Source organism: Buceros rhinoceros, unplaced genomic scaffold, assembly GCF_000710305.1.
Source record: "Buceros rhinoceros silvestris isolate BGI_N320 unplaced genomic scaffold, ASM71030v1 scaffold28457, whole genome shotgun sequence".
Taxonomy (NCBI): Eukaryota; Metazoa; Chordata; class Aves; order Bucerotiformes; family Bucerotidae; genus Buceros; species Buceros rhinoceros.
Genome location: NW_010422057.1, coordinates 8,322 through 19,420, shown reverse-complemented (window position 1 = coordinate 19,420; position 11,099 = coordinate 8,322). Strand labels below are relative to the sequence as shown.

The following is an 11,099-nucleotide window of genomic DNA, read 5'->3' as shown; positions in this document are numbered from 1 at the left end:
AAAAAAAACCCACCACACCCCCCCCCCCCCCCCAAAAAAAAAAAAACACCTAAAGCTTTTGGGGGGTTTTGTTTTGGTTTTCCTATTGATGAACTCTGCTTACGGCATCCACAACAATTGTAGCTACGCTTAAGCAGAAGGAATTACACTGGAACTTTTAAAGATGCAGTATTATCCTCTTAATATTTCTTAAATATTAAAAAATTCTTTTTATTTGATCATAATTTGGCAAATGGGAGTTTAGCTATCTGACAAAATTTAGATCAACTCCACGATTATTGAAATAGTCTCTGTCCTTTGTTGAATCTGTTGTTTTCCATGACATGTTTTTAACACGATGCTATTGTGCAGGCATTGCATATAGACAGGTGTTTGACATTTCAGGACAAAAACATTAATTAGGTTAAAATAGTCTCTAAGAAATTGGTTTATTTTGATTTAAGTTTTTCCAATGGAGCTGTGATTTAATGTACGATAGATTATTGAAGAACTTAATGGGGGATACAAATAGGTGAATGGCTTAAGGAATTAAGCATGGAGAATGGGTTTTCTGAGTGATTATACTGCATCCCTAACAATGAGTGCGTGCTGCAACACTCGTGTCGTGTAGAAATTAACACTTGCAGTCTAAAAAATGGAACAGTGCTAAATAAGATACCATTAACCTTATTATACAAAAAGGACTGGCCTTTTATAACAAACTAGCGCTTTCTATTTTTCTCAATGAGCAGGGTCTGGAACTCCTAAACCATCTACTCCTACTCCAACCAACACCCCTTCATCGACCCCACACCCTCCTGATGCTCAGAGCTCAACTCCTATTACCCCTTCTGCCACCCCTACTCCCCAAGATTCAGGCTTCACCCCTCAGCCCACTTTGTTAACCCCGTTTGCTCAGCAGCAAATGTCCCTGAGCCAGGCACTGCCTGTAATGACCATTCCTCTTTCCACCATGGTAACATCCATTACTACAGGAACAACCTCCACCCAGGTCATGGCAAACCCTGCAGGACTTAACTTCATCAATGTAGTGGGCTCTGTTTGGTAAGTTTTTTGTTATGATGGCTTCTTATTTTGCCCTGGGTGGGTTGGTTGGTGGGGTGGGGAGGGTGGTACAGGACTGTCCAGCATCTATTAGCATAGAACATAAGTGATTACTATCAGAATATTGAAAAGGTCTATTAAGACCTTCACTGCTTTCAGCTTTTTGGATGCATATAGTTTAATTTCATGAGGCTTAACCTCAATTTTAGTTTCTGAAGTTTTTCTCTTTACATTTGGAAACTTTTTTATTAATCAGAGAGGATTAATATCACAACATATCATATGCAGACCACTCTAAATGAAATACAGAAAGAGATTTGATATTAAAGTGCCAATAATGGAAGGTTGTACGTAAAAAAAAAAAAAAAGGCAACAAATATGTTTCCTAACATTTTAATCAAACATTGAAGTTAAACCACTCATTTTGTGGTTTAAAACATAATAATAATAAATAAAGAAATGCTGCTGTCAAGAATAGATTACATGGTATAACGTGAACTGCTTTTCAGACTAAATGAAATTCTGTGATGAATATAAGATGGTCAGTGTAAGACACATAGAGTGCTTCAGTGCAAGTATCAGGCAGTTGAGTTACTCATTCAATGTGTTCAGCAGTTGATCACTGTTGATTCATTAAAGAGGTTTTTTTATAGGGGAAAAAGAAAACAGAAGCCTGTTCCTTAACTTTTTGTTACAACAGTAGAATCATTTCAAAGACCTGATCTTTCAGTATTTGTAGAATGAAAGAACCACTTGTGATTTATTTTCCATAGATTATACCAAAAAATCCTGTATATGATGAGATTATGGATTTACATGTTTGTTATGCCCTAGGCATAATGATTTTTTAAGTTGCCTTGATGTCTTATCCATTATCCCATTTAGAGCATAAACAATAGATTTATTTGTCATGGGACAGAGGGCAAAAATTTAGTTACTCGAATTTACTTGTACCACGTGGGTTTGATGTGTTGTCTTTCCTCTTCTACAGTGGAGCACAGACACTGATGAGTGGTTCAAACCCTATGCTGGGGTGCAACACTGGTGCCGTAGCCCCTACAGGTATAAATCTGAGTGGCATTTTACCATCAGGAGGTCTGGTACCAAGTGCGCTGCCCGCTGCAATGCAGTCTGCCTCTCAAGCAGGTCAGTGTGAATAAGTTGAAAAGCTGCCCTTCAGATAGGAACAGTGTGAAAACATACTGTGAGAACAATGGGCAGAGGTGGCCATTGTGTGCACAGATGGTGTCTTTCATGACTGGAGCTCAGGAACAGCAGAGTTCGGCATTCAAAGTGTAACCTGTGTTTGAGGTTCTTTGATTTTTGAGAAGCTAGACTGGGGAAACGTACTCTAAACCTGGGTTATTTGGTAAGCTCAGTAGGAAGTTTGAGATAAACTCCAAGTTCAGATGCAACTTTGATAGTGATGACTGTCAAAAAAAGGCATGACTGAACTTAGAAAGAGACCTCACTTTTTAAATGTATGGGGCATTTTATTCTGTCACTGGTACTGCTTTACTCTAGTAGGACAATTAATTAGTTCCTCATTGCCTTCAAATGTGACTGTGTAAATCTGTATGCCTCACTGTTCATTACAGAAGGATTTAAATTCTTAGTTTATTTTTTCTGAACTTATAATAAAGAAAAAACCCTGGTGTACGATTATGGAATCGGAATGATTGAAGAGACTTCAAGGTATCCATTCTTTATGCTGAGACAGTCAAATCTGTCTAACCCATACTGAACCAATGTTCATCTAGACTGTCTTTAAATACCTTCCCTAAAGAAGATTCCCATCTATCCTGGTAGTTGTGGAGTAGTCCATTATCTGTACAAAATGTTTCCTTCTAATTAAATGCATCTCCTTAATTGCATATTAAATTATTTTTCTCCTATTCCTTGCAGCCATGAAAACTAGTTGTTCACCCTTTCTCTTTACCTTCTAAGTATCAAACATGCTGTTGTGTCCCACATTTGTCTTCTCTTTCTGATAGGTCGTATTTTTCAAACCTTTCATAATCCTGTCACTCTCTTCTAGACTGTCCAATTTGCTTACATCCTTCTTAAAATGTGATAACCAAAACTGGACACAAGCCTGAGCTTGGCTGATTTACCACTGTGGAGCACAGCAGAATAAATGCATCTCATCTCTTTCACAACATTCCTGTTAACATTTCCCCAAATGAGGTCTGCTTATTTTTTATCTGTATTTTTTGCAACAGCATTACATTAACATAAGGATGCCTTTACTGGTTTAGGCCAAAAATACATCCGGTTTATATTCTGTCTCTGACAGTCGCCATTAGAGGATACTTAGGAGAGAGTTTAAGATGAGACAAAAGCATCAAGTGAAACATCCCTCCTAATCAACTGAACCTCTTCTGGCAATCTACAGCTTTGAGACTTCCTCAGCTGAAGGCAATATACATGGGTCTTTGAGCTTGATACCCCATGCTAGAGGTCTATTCTGTGGACTTACCTAACTGGTTTTTGAACCCATTTATATTTTTTGAATCTACAGCATTTTGTGACAGGGAGCTTTATAAATGTGAACAGTGTGAAGAGGTTCTTTTGTGTGTTCTACGGTTTGTGATACGAATGATCCAAATATGTGTGTGACTTACTGTAACTTCTCATGTCCTTTCTTGTTGTATAGACACAAAGCTACTCACGATTTTGTACTTGTTCATTTGTCTTTTTTAATTCAATGTTACTGAATTTGGACCCTTTATTCAATTTACTAGGATTGCTTTTAATTCTAATTCTGTCCTTTCAAGCACTATCAACGTTTACCATTTAGTGTCACAGATTTTTACATGCCACCCACATGAAATGGGAGTAGTGAGCTGAGCTGGGTCTGTGGAAGACCTCTGGACGTTCTGTTTGACAGAGCTGTTTTACTGGAGCATTTGTATCAGTTCTATACCCACCTCATAGCCTATTATGTGTCCCCCCGTTTTTTTTTTTTTTAGCATAGCTTTGAAGGTTGCCATGTGGAATAATGCCAAAAGCCCTAGAACCAGAAGCCCATGCTGGGGATGGTGGGCAGTTGCTAAGATCTTGGGTGGGATTGTTTTCTGTTAATGACTGAGAAACGGAGAGCCTGTTATTTCGTTGAACCCTTGGACGCTTCTGGATTTACTGTACAAACAGTAAAATTTTTTAAAGCCAGAAGAAGAATCACTGAATAACTGCTATGATATTCCCACATTCACCTTAGCGTGAATGCATTGACAGGTTGTAGGTTACAGTGTTTAGTGCAGACTCTTTCTATTTAGTAAGCTCTCTTTAACTTTGAATCTGGATAACCGAACTTATCAACACTACAGAAAATGCAGCATTGTATTAAGTATAAAATTTACCTTTGCCAGTTTTCCAACTTCTAAATGTTTAGAAATAACCCCAGTGGAAAGGTGTATTAGTTGCAATACACATAATATAATTAAGACTTCCTACTAATAAAAAGATGTTTTCTTTAACAGGCAGCACCTTTGGTTTGAAAAATGCATCAAATCTTCGGCCCTTAAATCTTCTACAGGTAATTGATATACTTGGACACAATGATAATTTCTCATTTCTTTAGAGATGTGTTTAGTGCTGCTTACTGCATTGCCCCCCACAGGTCTCCAAATTTAAACTGCTTATTTAAAATATTTTCATTTTAAATGCATTTTTCTCTTATTCTAAGAGAAAAACCTGGTTCTGTAAAGATACCAGGTGGAAATTATATTCCTAGCTCACAGCAGCTAGTTTGCAGTAACAATCTAAAAATGCTGGCATTTGAATTCAAGAGATGAACTCTAAAATACAATCATGTGTTTTCAGGATTTTATTGCAAAACATTTTTTAAACTGAAGTAGTGATTATTTTAAAAATACAAAACAGTAGAGTGTAATCTCTCAGGAGTTACCCATATAGTGTCTGAAAGCCAAGGTCAACATGCACAGGTAGGTGCAGTAATAGCACCTACTACTTCTGGTACTGGAAATTGAAGTTTGTGGAAGGGAGGGAGTTCAGAAGGTCTGTAAACGTTTTCTTTCCACTAAGTACATGCACAAACGCGCGCAAAAGTTGCTCATTACGTCAGAGCTCCATTTAAAAGCAAAAGAGGGAGTGTTATGGAACTGTGTAGAGTTCCTGGATCTTCAAGTCAGCTTGAAGTCACAAGTGCAGAATTGCAGCCTCAGTGTAACACGTGTTACAGCATGCTTCAAAATATTAATACCAGTAAAAGATGAGCTGCAGGTTTGCTACTTCCTCCCACTCCTGTACACACTGCAGAAACATGGAGAAGGGCAGGCACAGGAGGCTTTTATACCAGAGTAGAGCTCTTCGGTAAAATTAAATGCTTTTATTAGTGTGATTCCACATTGAAGTACATCCTTTCAAGCTACCTCTGCCCCTCATCTAAGCCAAAAATAATTTGTCTGAAATCACTACAATTAAAGCTAGGGCAAGGGAGAGGAATCAAGACTGTTCCACTTCAACATTTTTCTGCATCAGACCTTGCAGCTTGTGGATTAGAAGTTTCTATTAAAATTCAGTGGAATATTCTGAAAGTGAAAATAATACATACTGCTTTTGAAGCCTAGCCTCTCTACTAATCTACTACAATCTCCTGTTTTAATTAGAATAATTAAAATGTATTTTCCTGTGGAAATATCTCACTGTAATTTAATGCAAGTTTGTTTTCTGAGCATAAGGCGCTTTCACAAACAAAAGCCATTGTAAACTGATCCATCTTAAAGGATTTTTAAAAAATGAGTAACAAATCTTCAAGGAGTACATCATTATCAAGGTCATGTTCACACGAGGACAGTGGGGAAACTCAGCAGTTTGAATTATGCTTTTGGTTTTTAATCTTCAACAGCTTCTACATAGTTCACTTAATTTTAACCCACTCCAGCAGCAGCTGTCACAGTTTTCTCCACAGCAACAAACTCAGCAGCTTAAAACCTGTAGCCCACAGCAACAGGGAGAACAGGTGTGTGCTACCAGCCCTCAGTCTGGCGTGCATGGATCAAACAGTTTCTCCTGTCCTCACGATCTCCACAAGTAAACGAGCCTTTACCAAACAGATCTATCGGAAGCAGAGTGGGGACAACAGTCTTCATCCAAAACCACCTCGAACTGCAAAGACTGCAGTGGCTTAGTTGCCATGGCTGGAGCTGGGTTACACCTCTTTATATTTACCCTGTATGGAACAGCTGTAACAAAAAAAAATGGGTAGGCTTTGCTTGACTCTGGCACGGAGAGAGCCAGCCCACTGTGTGAGCAGTGCAAAATCAGCTTAGTGTTGTCCCGTTTTATCATAATGAGCAGATACATCAGATAAACAGAGAAAAATCACAGTCATTGTTAGTGTAGAGTAACTAAAACTTCTCACACTGCTGTGAGTTAGCTTATGATCCTCACTGCTGTAGTTCAACAGAATTGTTCTCCTTGCACCAGAGAAGTATCAGTTGGCTTTAAAGCTGTAATCTTAAGACATCTGCTCTACTGCTGCCTGTAATTAGTGTAAAGGCTTTAATCACTGAAGGAGTCTAAAGTCTTGATAGAGACCAGTCTGTTCTCAAAATGACAAATTTTGAGTGATTGGTACTATCCATGCCTAAGCAGTTTCGGAAAACTGGCTGCTCGACTTTTGTGGTCTTGATCTTTAGTCTTCCCAGACATGCAAAGCAAATAGTCTCTATTGCATACTCAGTTTGTCATAATAATTTTGCTTGTGCTACTGTAGACTGTTCATAAATAAGATGCCTCTTTCAAATATTTTTATGGTGTATAGATGCCTGTGTCACAGGCCTTGTTCTGGAAGGAGGGGCAGTTTAATGGGAAACTCACATTTGTTCTCAGAACCCAAATGTCAGTTACTAGTTGAATTACTAAGGAAAAAAAAAAGCAAACTCACACTATCAGGTTTTATTTTCTAGACGTTGAACTTCAAGGGCACTTAGAATAAGGCTGATGTAAGCCTCGACCTTCTCGTAGCAGAAAGTTCTCCTGGAGAAAATTAATCTCTCTGCACTGGCTAACGTGCCCTAAGGAACTTCTGTCTTACCATGCATTATAGAGTAAGACTAGGGCCGTTCGTTGAAATGGCCTGTTATGAATACTGGGTTCCCCTAACTTTCACTAAGAACAAGAATGTGTGTTACAGAGCTGTGGTCTGTGGAAAAAAACGATTTTCTGTGCTGCCAACAGAATACACACATTCTCAGCTCAGGGTTTTTCCCAAAATGTTGGTTCTATGATTTTGTAAGTCTTTCTCAGTCATCTTCATGTGCAATCTTTTGGTCCACCTTACCTAAATCTTAGTGGCATTATTTCATCTAGTTATTCTAAAGAAACATTTTAACTCCTGGAAATGCACCAGCTCAAAAGTTTGGGGTTTGTTTGGGGGTTTTTTTTCTGACTGATAAGCCATGCAGTTTGCTTGAATTGCATATGTAATACTTTATTTCCCCTGCCTTATGAATCAGTGCATAATTTAAGTTTTAGAAGAGGTCCTAAGTCAGTACCCTTTGATGTCAGCAGACAGTAGATCGGACTCTGCTAATTCCATTTGAGTGATTACTGCAAGAACTACTCTGCTCTGAAAATAAAATTTCAAAAGCAGGATTTGTATTGTTTTATGGAATTAAGGAGTATGTGGCACAATGTGAATGTAAGTTTCAGACTTTTTACATTTTGATTGATTAGGACCTTTGCACATGGGTGGTTTCAGGTGTCATCTGAAGACTTTGGGGTTGGGAGTGGGACAGGAAATTGTTGTAAGATTACAGCCATGAACTGTAGTCTCTGCTGACTGCAGGGAAGTTGGTGACTGCATGGGACTTCTGTTGGCTAACAGGCATAATACCATTTCTTCGAAAACAGAGCTGGTTTGGAGCATTTCACATCCTCTCTGCTTTGACTGTGACCGTTACAGCCTGTGTCTACATCCACTGGAAGATGTAGAATTAAATGCTTTGAAATGGCACTTCAGAAGTTGCCTTCACACTGGCTTTTACTTACTCACTGATACCAAAGTTTGGTAATAAGGATCAAGCTTTTCATTTTTGCTAGGGGTCTGACCAAGCTCCATCCAATCAAGATCAGGCATTATCTGCCCAACAAGCTGCTGTAATTAACCTGACTGGAGTAGGGAATTTTATGCAACCTCAAGCCACAGGTATGTGCTCCCTGAGCCTCCTTTTGTAGTTAATTGTGTATGTTGACAAATTCACACTGAAATGAAGTTTGGTCTTAAAGAAGTCTTACCTTAGATCAGAACAATTTACTGTTTATTATCAGAACATGAATTATACCAGAAATACTAGACTTCCGAGGTATGGACTTTTCTGCTTTGTTTGACAGTTAAGTGTAGCAAATTGACAGTGTCACATGAAAACAAGTCACACTTGATAAAACCACCACAGAGAACTTCCACACCAAACTTCATTGAGAAATGTTTAACCCTGTGCTTAACATCTAGTACAAGAAACCTCTGTGTCTCTACTACATTTCATAATCTAATTACGGTCTAACTAACATAGTACATATATCATGTATACTTTATTCTGCAGTTTCAAATTTTACTCTGAAACTAATACTGTTGATCCCCCTTTTCTGTTACACTCTATTCCTATGTCTTCCTTCCCTGACCCTGACAAACTCGACCTGACCTCTTTGACCTGCCTGCTTTCCCCTTCTCCTTTCTTAGTGTTGTCTCAGCTTGGCTCTGCTGTGAACAGACCTGGGCAAAGCCTTCCTCAGCAGAGACTCCAGCTCTCTTCTGCCTTACAACAGCAACAACAAGCCTTGCAGCAGCAGCAGCAACAGATACAAGTAATCCAGCAACTTCACTCTGACTGTGTTAAAAAAAAAAAAAAAAATACAATTCTCAGCTCCAAAACAAAAAATATTGCCCCTTTGACTTTTTTTTTAAATTAAAAAAACACTATGATTTTGACAGACTATGTAATGAAAAATTTAAAACCTGTGGTTCTTTGAGCTTGGAGCGCTGAATTTATTTTTATTCACTGAAGCCATCCACCTTCCTGATCTGCTAACATTCAAGGAGTGCTTGTGGCACATGTCTAAATAAGCTCTGCCAGGTGCCAGTAGGTTTCAAAGTTGCATGAATGTAACCACCTGTAAGTTCAACTGTAGCGCTGCTACAGTCGGTAGGTGGAAGCAACAGCTCTGGCAATGCATTCCTTTAGCATTCTGTCACCCAGATGCTTTATGAAGATATTTTAGATGTTTTTTTAGCACACAGTCTCCTCTTTTTGATACATCTAGAAAATACATACAATGTGTACACTGAGAAGGTATTACAGCAGAAACACTCACCAAATGTCCACTGAAGTTGCTGAGTTACTGCAGTTACTGCAATGGAGGGGAAGGGCAAAGAAACAAAGCTGTCCAAGGACATGTGTAAAATGTTACTTATGCCCTCAGCAGGCTTCTGTGCCACTGGTGCTGCTTGACTGTACTCATTGCCCTAGCACTTGATGTATTCCTTTTGCAACCCGGTGCTTCCACCTTGTTTTATGTTCCCTCACCTTCCTCTCATTGTTCCTGATGTGAAACACAACTTCATGGTCAGCCCTAACAAGCTTTTTCTCCCCCTTCTCCTCCATGGCAGCAGTTGCGATTCTTGCAGCATCAAATGGCTATGGCAGCAGCAGCAGCACAAGCAGCTCACCTGCATCATCAACAGCATTCAGGCAGCCACTCAAAAAGTAAAAGGAAAAGAGGCACGCCAGCCCCTCCAAAATCCTGAGACTTCCCTTTTTTTATCCTCTCTCCCCTCAAGAATTTGATTCAGAGGGGATTTTTTTTGTTGTTGTTTTTTCAGATTAAAAAGGAGAAAGATTAAAATCAAATCAGTGTTTTATATTACTGATGGGAAAATGAACTTTTGATGTTACGCTGAAATAAATGAACTGGTTTTAGAAGCCAACCCTGCAGAACTTAGATTTCATCTATAAGACACTTAATTTTTTAACAGAATGTTTTATCTTGTATTTTTTACCACTCAGCAACGTTGTACATAGTATAAGGGTGAAAAACATTTTAGATAAAATGAACTTTGTAAATGTAGTATTGGTATTTGTTTATTTAGTACAAAAGGTTTGTGAACACTGTAACAAATACAATTTTTACAAATCCACTTTTAAAAAGATCTCTTTGTTCAGTTGGGCTTTATACTATTTATCACTTTGTCTATCAGCTTCTTAACTTCTTTGTGTCTTGTAATTGCTCTGGTGATACAGTCCTGCAGCTTGGCTCCTGTAAGAGGACTTCCACCTAAAAATTAAGAGGGAAAAGTTTGATTTTCTATTTATACTTCAGTTATGCATCTCTAAATGTCTTCTCCAAATGAGAGTGTTAAGGAATACAGTAATTCTCTTGAATAACAGCATCCACTTGTGGAGCATACAGCTTCCCCAGTTCTAGCCTCAGGCAAAGAAAACAGAAACGATCTACAGCTGTAACAGGAGACACGCTCAAAATCTGTCCTTTGTTGTATGTATGTCAAGCTGTGACTTCTTTTTGAACTTCAGCCATGCCACCTTTTTGAAAACTACTTTCAAGAGCAAGTCAAATGACTTTAAGTACTCAAGCAGACAAGCTGTTATCATGAAGCACCCACATTTTACAAAGAAAAGCAGATATATAACAGAATCACAGAATCATCTGGTTGGAAGAGACCTTTAAGATCATCTAGTCCAACCTTTCATCCTGCACATGGTCCCTAAACCACATCCTGCGGCACCACATCCACAAGCTTTTAAACACCTCCAGGGATGGGGACTCCCCATCACCTCCCTGGGCAACCTGTTCCAATGCTTAATGATCCTCTTGTGTAAAGAAATTTTTCCTGACATCCAACCTAAATTTCCCCTGACACAACTTAAGGCCATTTCCTCTCATTCTGTCATAACATGGGAGAAGAGACCAACCCGCGCCTCCCTACAGCCTCCTTTCAGGTAGTTGTGGAAAGCAATAAGGTCTCCCCTCAGCCTCCTCTTCTCCAGACTAAACAATCCCAGTTCCCTCAGCCG

The 11,099-nt window shown here is 38.9% G+C and overlaps 2 protein-coding genes across 2 annotated transcripts in view; one reads left to right on the top strand and one right to left on the bottom strand.

Annotated features, from left to right (window-relative positions):
* SUPT20H (suppressor of Ty 20 homolog (S. cerevisiae)) overlaps positions 1 to 9,814 on the top strand; it is a gene marked incomplete at its 5' end in the record, with an annotated part of 11,492 nt that extends 1,678 nt beyond the window's left edge. The window contains 8 exons of the mRNA XM_010139925.1: positions 732 to 1,044; positions 2,036 to 2,190; positions 4,527 to 4,582; positions 5,915 to 6,028; positions 6,446 to 6,463; positions 8,113 to 8,218; positions 8,750 to 8,874; positions 9,680 to 9,814. Of these exons, the coding sequence (XP_010138227.1) occupies positions 732 to 1,044; positions 2,036 to 2,190; positions 4,527 to 4,582; positions 5,915 to 6,028; positions 6,446 to 6,463; positions 8,113 to 8,218; positions 8,750 to 8,874; positions 9,680 to 9,814 (1,022 nt within the window). The remainder of the gene's footprint in view (positions 1 to 731; positions 1,045 to 2,035; positions 2,191 to 4,526; positions 4,583 to 5,914; positions 6,029 to 6,445; positions 6,464 to 8,112; positions 8,219 to 8,749; positions 8,875 to 9,679) is intronic.
* Positions 9,815 to 10,130: 316 nt separating this feature from the next.
* EXOSC8 (exosome component 8) overlaps positions 10,131 to 11,099 on the bottom strand; it is a gene marked incomplete at its 5' end in the record, with an annotated part of 9,204 nt that continues 8,235 nt past the window's right edge. The window contains one exon of the mRNA XM_010139924.1: positions 10,131 to 10,341. Coding sequence (XP_010138226.1) covers positions 10,226 to 10,341 — 116 coding nt within the window. The remainder of the gene's footprint in view (positions 10,342 to 11,099) is intronic.